Source organism: Anarrhichthys ocellatus, unplaced genomic scaffold (genome assembly GCF_004355925.1).
Source record: "Anarrhichthys ocellatus isolate YVR2014 unplaced genomic scaffold, GSC_Weel_1.0 scaffold4, whole genome shotgun sequence".
Classification (NCBI taxonomy): domain Eukaryota; kingdom Metazoa; phylum Chordata; class Actinopteri; order Perciformes; family Anarhichadidae; genus Anarrhichthys; species Anarrhichthys ocellatus.
In genome coordinates, this window is record NW_022280034.1 from 2,375,646 (window position 1) to 2,387,472 (window position 11,827).

At 39.4% G+C, this 11,827-nt stretch overlaps 2 protein-coding genes across 2 annotated transcripts; one reads left to right on the top strand and one right to left on the bottom strand.

Annotated features, from left to right (window-relative positions):
• The first annotated feature begins 330 nt into the window (after window positions 1-330).
• pnpo (pyridoxamine 5'-phosphate oxidase) lies at window positions 331-4,452 on the top strand. The gene is made up of 7 exons (XM_031843806.1): window positions 331-528; window positions 1,064-1,188; window positions 1,271-1,370; window positions 2,128-2,181; window positions 2,261-2,389; window positions 2,473-2,543; window positions 3,369-4,452. The coding sequence occupies exons 1-7, from the start codon at window positions 331-333 to the stop codon at window positions 3,532-3,534; spliced, it is 843 nt and encodes a 280-aa protein (XP_031699666.1). The 3' UTR covers window positions 3,535-4,452.
• A 225-nt stretch (window positions 4,453-4,677) lies between these two features.
• On the bottom strand, window positions 4,678-10,350 carry prr15lb (proline rich 15 like b). Its single transcript, XM_031843923.1, has 2 exons — window positions 10,224-10,350; window positions 4,678-6,142 (listed from the first exon to the last, which is right to left on the bottom strand). Exon 2 carries the CDS (start codon window positions 6,113-6,115, stop codon window positions 5,777-5,779), a length of 339 nt encoding a protein of 112 aa, XP_031699783.1. The 5' UTR covers window positions 6,116-6,142; window positions 10,224-10,350; the 3' UTR covers window positions 4,678-5,776.
• Window positions 10,351-11,827: the final 1,477 nt, after the last annotated feature.

Sequence of the window (11,827 nt, forward strand, 5' to 3'; positions counted from 1 at the left end):
AAGCATTAAGTGGCATGAGAAAAAAAACTACTCAAGTCAAGTACAAGTACCTCAAATTGTTGTAATACATCCATGGATACAACAAGGTTTCTCACGTTAACAGTTTTTGGATGCTCTTAATAACGGATATGACTTGAATGTAGCATGACGCGTCGACGTGCCGTTTTAATCATCGACATAATCGCTTCTCTGATTTTGATTTTAAATCATATCGGCTGTTCACAAAATCACATATTTATTCATAACCAAACCATACGTGGGAAAATAATATTTTTAAAATCACGTTAAATAAAAATAAAAAGTTACAAAACACTTTTTACGTAAGCGAGGATGCGCGGTGACGTCAACGTCGGTTTGACAAGCATGAGGCGCACACTCAGTGCGAGTTTATTGCGGCTGATCAGGGTATTTGGTAGAAATCCGCCGTCTCGTGCCTCGTTTGCGCTGAATTTCTACAGGAAATCGTCGACTGAGCGCACGAACATGGACCTGAGTGACATGAGGAAGAAATACAAGGGAGACGAGGAGGTGAGTGGCGTTCAAAAGACGTGAGGTACCTGTGTAAAGGTGATAAACATATGACTTAACCCGGTATGTGTAACTGCAAGGTTAAGATGAAATAAAGACAGTATCAGGTGTACAAATACTGCTATATGTTCGAGTCTTTATTCTAATCAGAATATAGTATGTGACACAGAAGATATCTGTGTTTTCCTGCTGCATTAATGTGTATGTTTCATTGTAGCACCTTTATATCCTGTTGTCTAGGTTAATCTACATCAATGAAAAACTGTCATCTGAGAAGAAACTAAAGCTGTCAGACAAATGTAGTAAAAAGTACAACATGTACCTCTGAGATGTAGTGGAGTAAGAAGTACAATATGTACCTCTGAGATGTAGTACAGTAATAAGTACAATATATACCTCTGAGATGTAGTGGAGTAAAAAAAGTACAATATTTCCTCTGTGGAAGTATCATGAATTGGAAATACTCAAGTAAAGTACAAGTACCTTGAACGTGTACTGCCTGTTTCTCATACATGACTGATTATTTTGTCCACAGTGCTTTGAGGAGAGTCAGCTCGTCTCTCTGGACCCGATCAAACAGTTTGGAGACTGGTTCGATCAGGCCACAAAGTGCTCCGGAGTCGGAGAGGCGAACGCCATGTGCATCGCCACCGCAACCAAGTACGTAACACGGCCTCTTGAGATTAGAATTCCTTCTTAGTTTTCTGTTAACGACAAACTTCATTCCCGTGTGTCTGTGCAGAGACGGGCGTCCGTCCGCTCGTATGGTCCTCCTGAAAGGTTACAGCAACGAGGGGTTCCGTTTCTTCACCAACTACGAGAGCAGAAAGGGTTCAGAGCTGGTGAGGAACTGTTTCTCTCTGGATGTGTGCGGCCTTAAAACACACTGGAAGGATGATCCCGCTCTTTTATATTCCATTTACAATCATCAAACAGTTGTAAATGTCATAGAATAAGTAAAGTCTCAATAATCAAACACAGTAGAGCTGAAACCATTAATCAAATAATCAATTTAAGTCATTTTATGTGAGAAAAATGAAACAGATTCTCTGGTTCCAGCTTCTGGAATGTGAGGATTTTGCTGCTTGTCTCTGTGTTTTATGATTGTAAAATGGAATATTTTTGGAGGTTTGTTTGGACTGTTGTTTGGAACAAACAAGCAAACTTTAAGATGTCGTCTTGAGCTCAGGGGAAAATGTGTATTTGTATAGCGGACTCAGAAAACACACAGGACTTCATTAAGCACAGAGCCTAAACAAATACTGCACAGTAACATAAATACAAATCAATACATCATTGCATATATTTTATTTTGTCTATTTTGTGCATGAGAATTGACACTTTTCGGAGAGACGCGTCCTGCAACATATTTGTGTTGCTATCAGCTATCGTTGGTTTCATATTCATGTCATTTTTTGTATGCTGTGCCAACATACTGATGCACGTAATAAAGTATTTTATGCTTCCTCAAAGTAACCCAAAATGCATAAAATACAGACTTTTTTTTTTATACCAAAGTTTTTGTCTGTCAGATGAATCTATTTGTACGATATATTGTGGTTTCACTTTCTGCTCTTCTGATCTGTTCTTTGTCCACAGGAGAGCAATCCGTTTGCGTGTCTGGTCTTCTACTGGGAACCCCTTAACAGACAGGTCGGCATCTTCCATGTGCTCATCAAATAATACCTTTTCACACAGTAGATGTTTATTAATTATAATTGTTATGTTGCAGATTCGCATCGAGGGCACCGTGGAGCGAATCCCCTTCGAGAGCTCCAGTGACTACTTCCACTCCCGACCAAAGAGCAGCCAGATCGGCGCCATCGTGAGCCGACAAAGCACTCCGGTTCCCGACAGAGACGTAAGAACCAAAAGTGTGCCATGTTATGGAGCTAAATACATAAACATATGAGTCGTAACTGTCGCTCTGTCGTTTCTTTTTAGTATCTACGGCAGAAAAATGCAGAACTGGAGGAGAAGTACAAAGACACAGATGTGCCCATGCCTGACTACTGGTACGCATTACGTTTTGCTCTTTACATTAATTCAATCTACAGAATTATGGAAAAGGTGAAGGTACATTTTCCTTGCAAGATTTAAGAAGTCATATTAAAAGCAATAGTGCAACATTTCAGTTCGACGAGAACGTCAATACCGCTCTCTTATCTGTCTGATAACTCTGAAGCTACAGCCAGCAGCTGGTTAGCTTAGCTTAGCATAAAGACTGGAAGCAGGGGGGAACAGCTAGCCTGGCTTTATTTTTCAACCAGTGAACGGAAGTGACCATATTTGGACTGCGGAGGAGTGACGTAGAGACGGCGTGTACAGCTCATAATTTACTAAATGAACATCATGCTGGATTGAAGAAGACTTGAAACTAGAGATTGAGACCATAAACTCATGTTTACAATGTTTACTGAGGTAATAAATCAAGAGAGAAGTAGAGTCATTTTCTCATAGACTTCTATACAACCAGAGGAGTCGCCCCCTGGTGGACACTAGAGAGAATGCAGCTTTAACACACTTCAGCGTTGGCTTCACTATTCTGAACAAGAGATTGCTGTCTGGGTGAAACGGCCATATATTTTGATGACATCGGGTGTAAAAAGGCTCTGTATGGTTTTATGTTTGAGGGCAAAGTAAACTTTTGTTGGCTCAAATTAAATTTTCATTTCAGGGTCATCATTTTTTTACAAATGCAACTAAATAAAATCCAAATTTGTGGTTTAGAATGAGGCACAAATCTCAACTGACTCGTAGTCGAAAACAAAATGTTTTTACATCCTCTCTTCATATTCTAACTGTTTATTACATATATTTATATACATATATTCTAACAGGGGCGGCTACATCGTCAAGCCTTCCATGATGGAGTTCTGGCAGGGTCAGACCAACAGGCTCCACGACCGCATCGTCTTCACCCGGCCGGAGGACGGAGCGTGTGAGCCGGGGGAGTTTCAGCACGCTGCAGAGGGAGGCTGGGTGTACCAGCGACTGTCCCCGTGAGGAGAACCTCAACAGACCGTTGTGTACAGGAGGGGAAAAACTAAACCATCTTTACCTCACTGGAAGGAACCACTCATCTTTAAGTCCTGAAGGAAACCTTATATTTATTAAATAGGTGCTGCTGTGTGTAGGATTTATCAACAGGCCAAACGTCACTGCGTCGTCTTTTTGTTCTCGATGCCTGTTCGCATTATTTGGGTGTTTACCGTGGAGACAGAGGTGTGACACACAACCTGCCGACGGCACTATAAGCAAAAAGACGCTGCGTGCTTTCCAGAGAGAGAGCAAACTCCACCTGGTCCTGTCAAGTAATGATTGACTGCGACGTTGGTTATTAACATTTCGGTCGAGTGTCTTCACTTCTGCCATTGAAGCAGCTTCCTGTCCATTTTCTATGTTGAAGTAATCGGTAACACTTTGATTTCACAGGTTTCCTTAAAAGTTCCAAGACAGTTCACTGGAATTATAGTTCGTAATTACAGGAAAACTAGAGAAACAGTTCTGAGACAGTTGGTTGTGTTGAGTTTCTAAGCAGATATTGATTTTCAGAGAAATTTATCCATTTGGCCACTTTTATTAGCTGCACCTGAACAATCTCATGCACAATCTGTCTCCATTTTCCTTGTAACTATTACATACCAGGAACATTCTTATGACTCCATAGGCATCAATCAGTGTCTTTCTAGGAAATTAGAGTGAATTACAGAACCATAAAATGCAGTGTTACTAATAAATAACTTGAATGTATTAAATCAAGACATTGGGTCTAACTGCCTTTGAGATTAAAAGAGCTGATGGTTTGAATTGTGCCAACTATCATGTGTGCGTCTTGTACTGTTTGAAAATGATATTGTTCATTGTTTTTGACTTTATTTATAAGTGGAATAGAGCCAGTAATAAAGTTTAATTTGTACCTGAGGACTGAGTGTGTGTTTGGCCAGCAGATGTCAGCAGCAACACAACACATGCAAACAGCAACTAAACAGAAAAACCTAAAAGACTCGGACAGAAATACACATTAGCCAAAAATACGGTGATGAAAAAAATGACTAAGATGGCTTGAGCATACGTTTATTAAATTGTACTGTATGACAAATGTACATCCTACTTAAAACAAGATGTCACATTTTTGAAATGATCTTAACCTCTCGGCACAAACTAATATTTTACCATTGCTGCCTGTTCCGTTTGCTAAATCTTATTAGACAGATTTGTATTTGCATTATAATATATGAAGTGGTCCTTTAGGCCATGAACACAAACCAATATTTGGCAATTTCACACCAGTAAACAACTAATGTTTAGTAGTTTATGACAGTTTAGTAGTGTTTATTTATTTCAATAGAAAATTGATTTTCTTTAACACGGGCTTTCTGATACAGAAACAGACTCTTGCAGTGTAACTGGTTGAAAACTACACATTTATTGTTTATATTTTTTTGTATATGACCCACAATAATAAAAGTTTGGCCAGTCCTGCCCTACAGCTGATTAGTGGATTAATCTTTAATGACCTGACTCATTGTGTGATCTGATGTAAGGGATGCCATATTACAAAAAATAGAAGCACAGCACTACATATCAAATGTCATATCAAGTGTCCGCTCATCATTACATGGCACCAAAACCAGCACACAAATAAAAAGTACTCTTTCTATATTTACTCATCTTGTTACATTTATTAAAAACAAAATACATTTATTTTGCTTTAGGTTTATATAAACCTATATCTTTTCACAATATTTCAGACATCAAAATCAAGTCTCTATTTGGTCATAAAAATGTAATAAAAATTGACTTTGCTTTGGTTGCACTGAACACACGTTTATTCTTCTTGTGTATCATAAAAAAGGAGATTTAAATTCCAAAAATCTGCATCCTTAATAATAAAAATAATAAGTCAATTTACAATAACGTTACTGTTCATTCATAAGTATGTTTACATGAGTTTAGGCAGATACATAACCGTGTGAGAGAGAAAATGAGACAGAATGTCTCCAGCACTTTGTCTAATGGTTTGCCGATACCAGCTGTTTGTTTAGGTGTGAGTCCATTGTTTACAGTGTCTGCCTGGTTTCCATTGTTTACAGTATCTACCTGGGTGTGGCTCCTGGTAACAAGTGTGTCCACCTTGCACATGTAGCGCCACATGGCTGTGCTTGTGTATATTTTATCCTTTATCTAAGCTTCTGTGACACTGGTATACGACACACGTGTGATCCAGTGTGTGCACGTCTTTGTGCTATTTGTCAGTCTTCTTTTTATGGTTCTCATCACTGAGGTTGTGCTCTGCGAACAGATTCGGGTTCTCGACCAGCGTTGCGCGGACCTTCTTCTTTTCCTTGAAGCGTCCAGAGTTGGACACTTTGACCTGGCGGCCCTTGGTGGCAGATTTATCCACAATCTTCTCCAGCCGGGCATTGAACTGGCTGTCCATGTGGTCCGGAGAAGGGTTACCACTCGAGACGTGCTCTTTGTTTCCGGTGTTACTGCCGTACTCAGCGGGGATCTCATACAGGACTTTGGATTCAGATGTCTTCTTGCGGGAGAAGGTCAGCTTCCACCAGCTTGAATCAGCCATGGCACCAACAGAGACTGGAGGACTGACCTGGAGGGCACAGAGCACATAGTGAGGACTGGAGAACATAACCTTATTTACAATCATTATTTTAACAAGTGGCATTAAACATTTCAGTGAGCGAACTGTGACATAAATTCATGGATGGATTACTGACCCCCCAGTCTTCACCTACAAAATGTCACTCAAAGATACACGCACTAACCAGGAAGAGACTCAAAATGACCAAAGAACCCAAAACAGCCAAAAGAGAAACACGGCAACTTTATAGTGTCACAAAACAATTACAAAGAGAAACACGGCAACTTTATAGTGTCACAAAACAATTACAAAGAGAAACACGGCAACTTTATAGTGTCACAAAACGACAAGACTTACAAAACTACAAAGACACAAAAACAACCACAGACAAAAAAAAAAAACTACAAAAGAACAGACCATTTACAAAAATATAAAATTACCACAAATAGACACAAAACTACAAGGTGACACAAATAGACTCACAGGGACTATGTAAAGGTGCAAAACTACAAAGAAACCCAAATCAACTACAAAAAGGATGCAAAACGACCAAAATAAACCCAAAGGAACTACAAAGACACAAAACGACCACAAAGAAACACAAAGGAACTACAAAGACACAAAACAATCACAAAGAAACCCAAAGGAACTACAAAGAGACAAAACGACCACAAAGAAACACAAAGCAACTACAAAGACACAAAACAACCACAAAGAAACACAAAGGAACTACAAAGAGACAAAATGGCCACAAAGAAACACAAAGGAACTACAAAGAGACAAAACGGCCTCAAAGATTCACAAAACAATTACCAGGAGACAAAAAGTGACCACATACAAAAATAACTACAAAAAACAACCTTTCCAAAGTGGCACAACACTTTTACAAAGAGACAGAACCCCGCAGAAAGATGCGTAACGACTACAAAGAGACACGAAACAGCAACAAAAAGAGGATAAACAACTATGAAGTTTGTGAGTATTGCTCCATGTAGGAGAGGTGGTGGGGCCCGTTTGCATGTCTGTGCCCTGAGGCCCATTGTCTCAGAATCCACCCATTGATGCATTAAATACTTTCCACCTTGCATCTTTATTGAAGCATTTAGACCATGCAAGATGAAAATGTCATGATTTGTGCTGCAGCTATTGATATATGAATAATGTATTATTTTGAAATCCCTCTCATAATTGATCTGCAGGTTGCTCTTATTAAAGAGCAGTACAGCTCACAAGTCTCAGAGCTCGAGACCTCGAGAGTCGACAGTAACTGAGGCTTCTTTTCATCATCTGTGAGTAGCAGGTGTAACATAATGGGGGGAAGAAACCGGACACTCTGCTCTCAGCTGATAAATTAATGATCATCTGAAGAGTCTCGTCTGTCTCCTCCATGTGATCTGATATGAAGTCAGAGGACGAAAGGCCTTCGGCCGATGTGGAAGCTGTTGTCTTAATGCTGAACCAGGAGCTCGGTTATAAAACAGGGAAGTGAAGAAGACTATCGGCAGCATCACAGAATAACATCTGGATTGTCTATTTATATGATTTCAGATAGAGGAATTCAGATTTAGGGATTTATCAAAGAGGCACAGAGATTATCATCATTATTCAGCTGTTATTCTCGGTCTCCTGCAACAGTATTGCTCAAATGACTTCCTCATGAAATGAATATTGACTGTTTGATGTATTTGGATCATAAACAGGTGAACGACATGTTGTTAAGATATCACACATAAACAGGCCATATTAACTCAAGGTGTACTGCCCAAGGATGCAAAATGAATATCAGTGTAAACTGACAATAAAATGCATTTATATTATATCATTTTATTAACTGTAATCGTATTATCAAATCTTATCATTTCGATTTATCCTATCCTATATCATTTATCATATTTTCATATATTATAGTATCGTATCAGCTTATTGTATCTTGTCCTAACTGTACTGTACTGTACCATTTAACCACAACGTCCTTAGTTTGATTATGATTATGGCTGCAGACCTTTGTTTGTCTCAGTCTCCTCCATGTTCCTTGTATGTTAAATGTCTAAAAAAGGGCAACCGAAATGCCCAAAACGTGTTCATTTACAAAGAAAAGTAACCAAAAGCTACTCTCTATTTGTAACACCAATAATAGATAAGACTAGTTTGTAATTAAAATGAGGTCAACTTGTTAGTTGTTTCAGATCTAACAGTTTTTAAAGTATCTTTAATTCTTTCTCTTGATTGTAGAATTCTTTTTAAAACTCATTTCAAACTGGGATCAACTTCGTATTTGAATAAAAACAGTTTATGAACCAAATTTTACGAGTTTCACAATCGCTACGATTTCTCTATTATGAGGGCAGACAGGAAGCAAAGCGCCACACTAATCCTCATTTGGTGTGGTCATTTTATCCTGCAGCGCCTATGCAAATACACAGTCCCTTTGTAGAAACACTCATCTTACTCTTATCTGACCCACGTGATGTTTGGCACCTGGCACCAACCAGCAGTACTAAGGTTCAGGAAAGACAGTAAACAATTGATTTAATGTTGTTGTAGTATAGAAACTGTAACACGGTTACTGAGGAACATTTGATCACATCAGAGCTCTTGTGTTTTATTATTCTGGACCTAATTGACCCTGTGGAGCTTAATTACACTCATTTCATTGACACTCAGGTAACAGGTAGTGTTTCTGCTGCAAAATCAAGTTAATTCCTTTTTCTGCCAAATTCTGCAACATGGATGTGCTCATTTTTTAAGAAAATACAAGTTCCTCTTTAACAAATGTTTACAGAACGTTTACATAGTATTGTTGACTTTACATGAAGCAGTTTCTGCAGAACAAAGTAGGGCTCGAGCAGCACTTTACTCTCTCATTGGGCTACAATATGCACACATATTTCTTTCAGCGTGTTTGACTTGGATGTGACCTTTGAGACAAAAAGCCCTGTTGACATAAAGGAGGCCCTCCATAGTTCTCTTTAATAAGTTACCGTGTATTGGGTTATGTGTGGGTGAGCCGCCCAGGCAAAGCCTCAGAGATCACAGCAGGAAGGGAACATGCCGTTTTCGGAAATCACTAACCAGACGCAAAGCCTTTCAATGGCACAATGTTTGAGCTTGAGAGGAGGCTCCAAGGGCACCGAGGACTCTGCTGCCTCCATAATAGAGCTGCAGCTTCATTAGACTCTCAGGTTTCCTCCGGTATGCCAGCTCCTCTGCTGACCCGTAACAGCAGAGTTGACCGAGTTGATGACGAGCCCCTGGGCGTTCTCTGCCTGGTATTTACAATAATGCAAATGTGTCTTTTTATTATTTGTTTTGTGGGCTTTTTGAATTCACAGAAAGCTGAGGGCCGACTTTACCTGGAAACTTCACTGCAGTTATGTCAACACTCCTGATCAGACTGAAAGGTCCAGAAATGTTATTAAATGTATGACTTAGCGTGTAGCAATGTTTAATTAAGGAAGATATTCTCAGGCAAACAGTGTCACCAGCTCAAACATCACACAACCAACGTCATCGGTTAAAACACGGCTTCAGATTACATTTTTGACATGTTTTTCTAATATTTCTTATTGGCAGACATTGAACGTTTGTCTCCATCTTGTAGGGCTCCAACCACACATTATTTTTTATATTAATCTCAGTCATTTGTTCTATTAAATGTCAGTAAACTGTATTTAAAAAGCCGTTACAATCTCCTGTAGGTCAAGATGACATCTTACAATGTCATGTTTTGTCCGACAAACAAGAATATTCAATTAATTAATTATATAAAAAGGTGGAAAGCAGTAAATTCTCAATGTTTGGCTTTTTTGCTTAAAAACGGTTAATTGAGAATTAAAACAGTTTCAGATTAATAGACTTATTGTTGCAGTTGAATAGTTGGATTGTGGAGCAACATTGGAAATCAATCTTTAGGACTTCATCGCCCCATGCTGAACAGAGATAGTGGATATATTAGAAAGAAACAAACTAAACCAATTTGAAGTTTTTCTGGATCCATTCTGATTCAACATTCTGTTGAGCGTATAAACCAACGAGAACAGTTTCTGCAGCAGCATGTTGGAGACATAAAGAAGCTTTAAAATGTTCTTACCTTCTTGATGACGAGCTGGCTGAAGGAGATTCTCTCAGACCTGAAGCTGTCCCGCCATGCTTACGAATCTTCACTTCTGCTCGGTTTTATATTATTTTTCTTCTCCTCCTCAGGTGATCGTGCACAGGTGCAGCATCTCTCTCTCTCCCCCTCTTTCACCTCGGTACTCTCTCCCCTCTATAGCACACACCCTCCTCAAACACACACACACACCCTCACCTAAAACCTGCCCCGGCTAAGTGCATGAGCGAGTAAATGTTGCAACCATGTGATTTAGTGAGGCCGTCCCAGTCCACATCAAGATTACTGACAGCCGGGGTAATGTGAACTAGAGGTGAGCGGCCCTCAAACTGCAAATAAACTCCTGTTATCAGTCACAGTCTTGTCTTAATGTGGAATTTGGACACAGAATAAAGTCATCTTTGTGTTTGTTTTTTCTTTTAATTGCTTTAAGCTGAAGACAGAAAGATGTAGGGCTCTAAAAAGGTCAACTGAAGGAGGTGAATGCCCCTGATGCTTTGCATGGGTTGCGTAGACCCAGATATCACGGGAAAATAAACGCCGTCTTGTCTGGTTCATAACATTGTCCAGAGGAGCTCCGTAAACTCAAGCTTTATATTTGATTAGTTTTGTGATTCACCGTCTGGTTTAAATATATGTTCATTGTAGACTGAACAACAAAAGGACCATGTCATATACGGTAGTCTAATGCGCTTATACTGGGGGTTATACGGGAGTTCCAGATGCATGTATAGGAGACACAAGGTGATCCATTAAACGGAGTTGAGCAAACTAAGAAGCCTCTATTGCTTTACTTTACAGACCACAAACAACTTTCTTCATTTATTAGAAATATCTGTTTTCATGATCTGATATTTCCCTCAATAGCTTTTATTATGGAAACAATTAAAGTCAGAGAGCTTTTTACATCGTTTATCATCATTTCACGTGTCACGTGAGGCGGATCATTCCTGAGTGTTTGATGAGTTTTATCATTTAAGAGAAACAACAATCATATTCTGGGTGATATTAATAATGACGTCACAATCACAATTTCAAAACGTACAGACGCAAATAATTCATAAATAAGACGATCACATTCCGCCGGTAGAAATGGATCCTGATCTTATAAACAGAACACAGAACACAGTTTGTTAACAGACTACAGAGAGAAACACCTCTACACTGATGATAACTTTATTAGTTATTAGTGTTATTAGTTACTGTTATTAAGTACAGTGATCATGTGAACAGACAAACTTATCAAAAGTCTCTCCAGCTGTTAAAGCCGACTGACAGCTGATCCAGCTGCGATCTGATCCTCTGTCATCAGAAACAGACGTCGCTTCACGTGACGCAACTGAGGAAAGGACGTCTCATGTCTCTTAAAACATATTTCCTCGTTCCTCTCTCCTCGCATGGTTTCCTCCATGCGTCCCTGGTGGGAGGGACTAAGACGCAAGGAAAGGATTCAAGGGAGGGAAACGGGGATGCAATTAAGAGACTTGAGATGTACCCTTTGTTGCGGTACTCAAATCATCACGTTACGTCCCGTTGTGTGCGTGATGGCGTCACATCACGTTGACAGATCCCGCCTCTTTCCA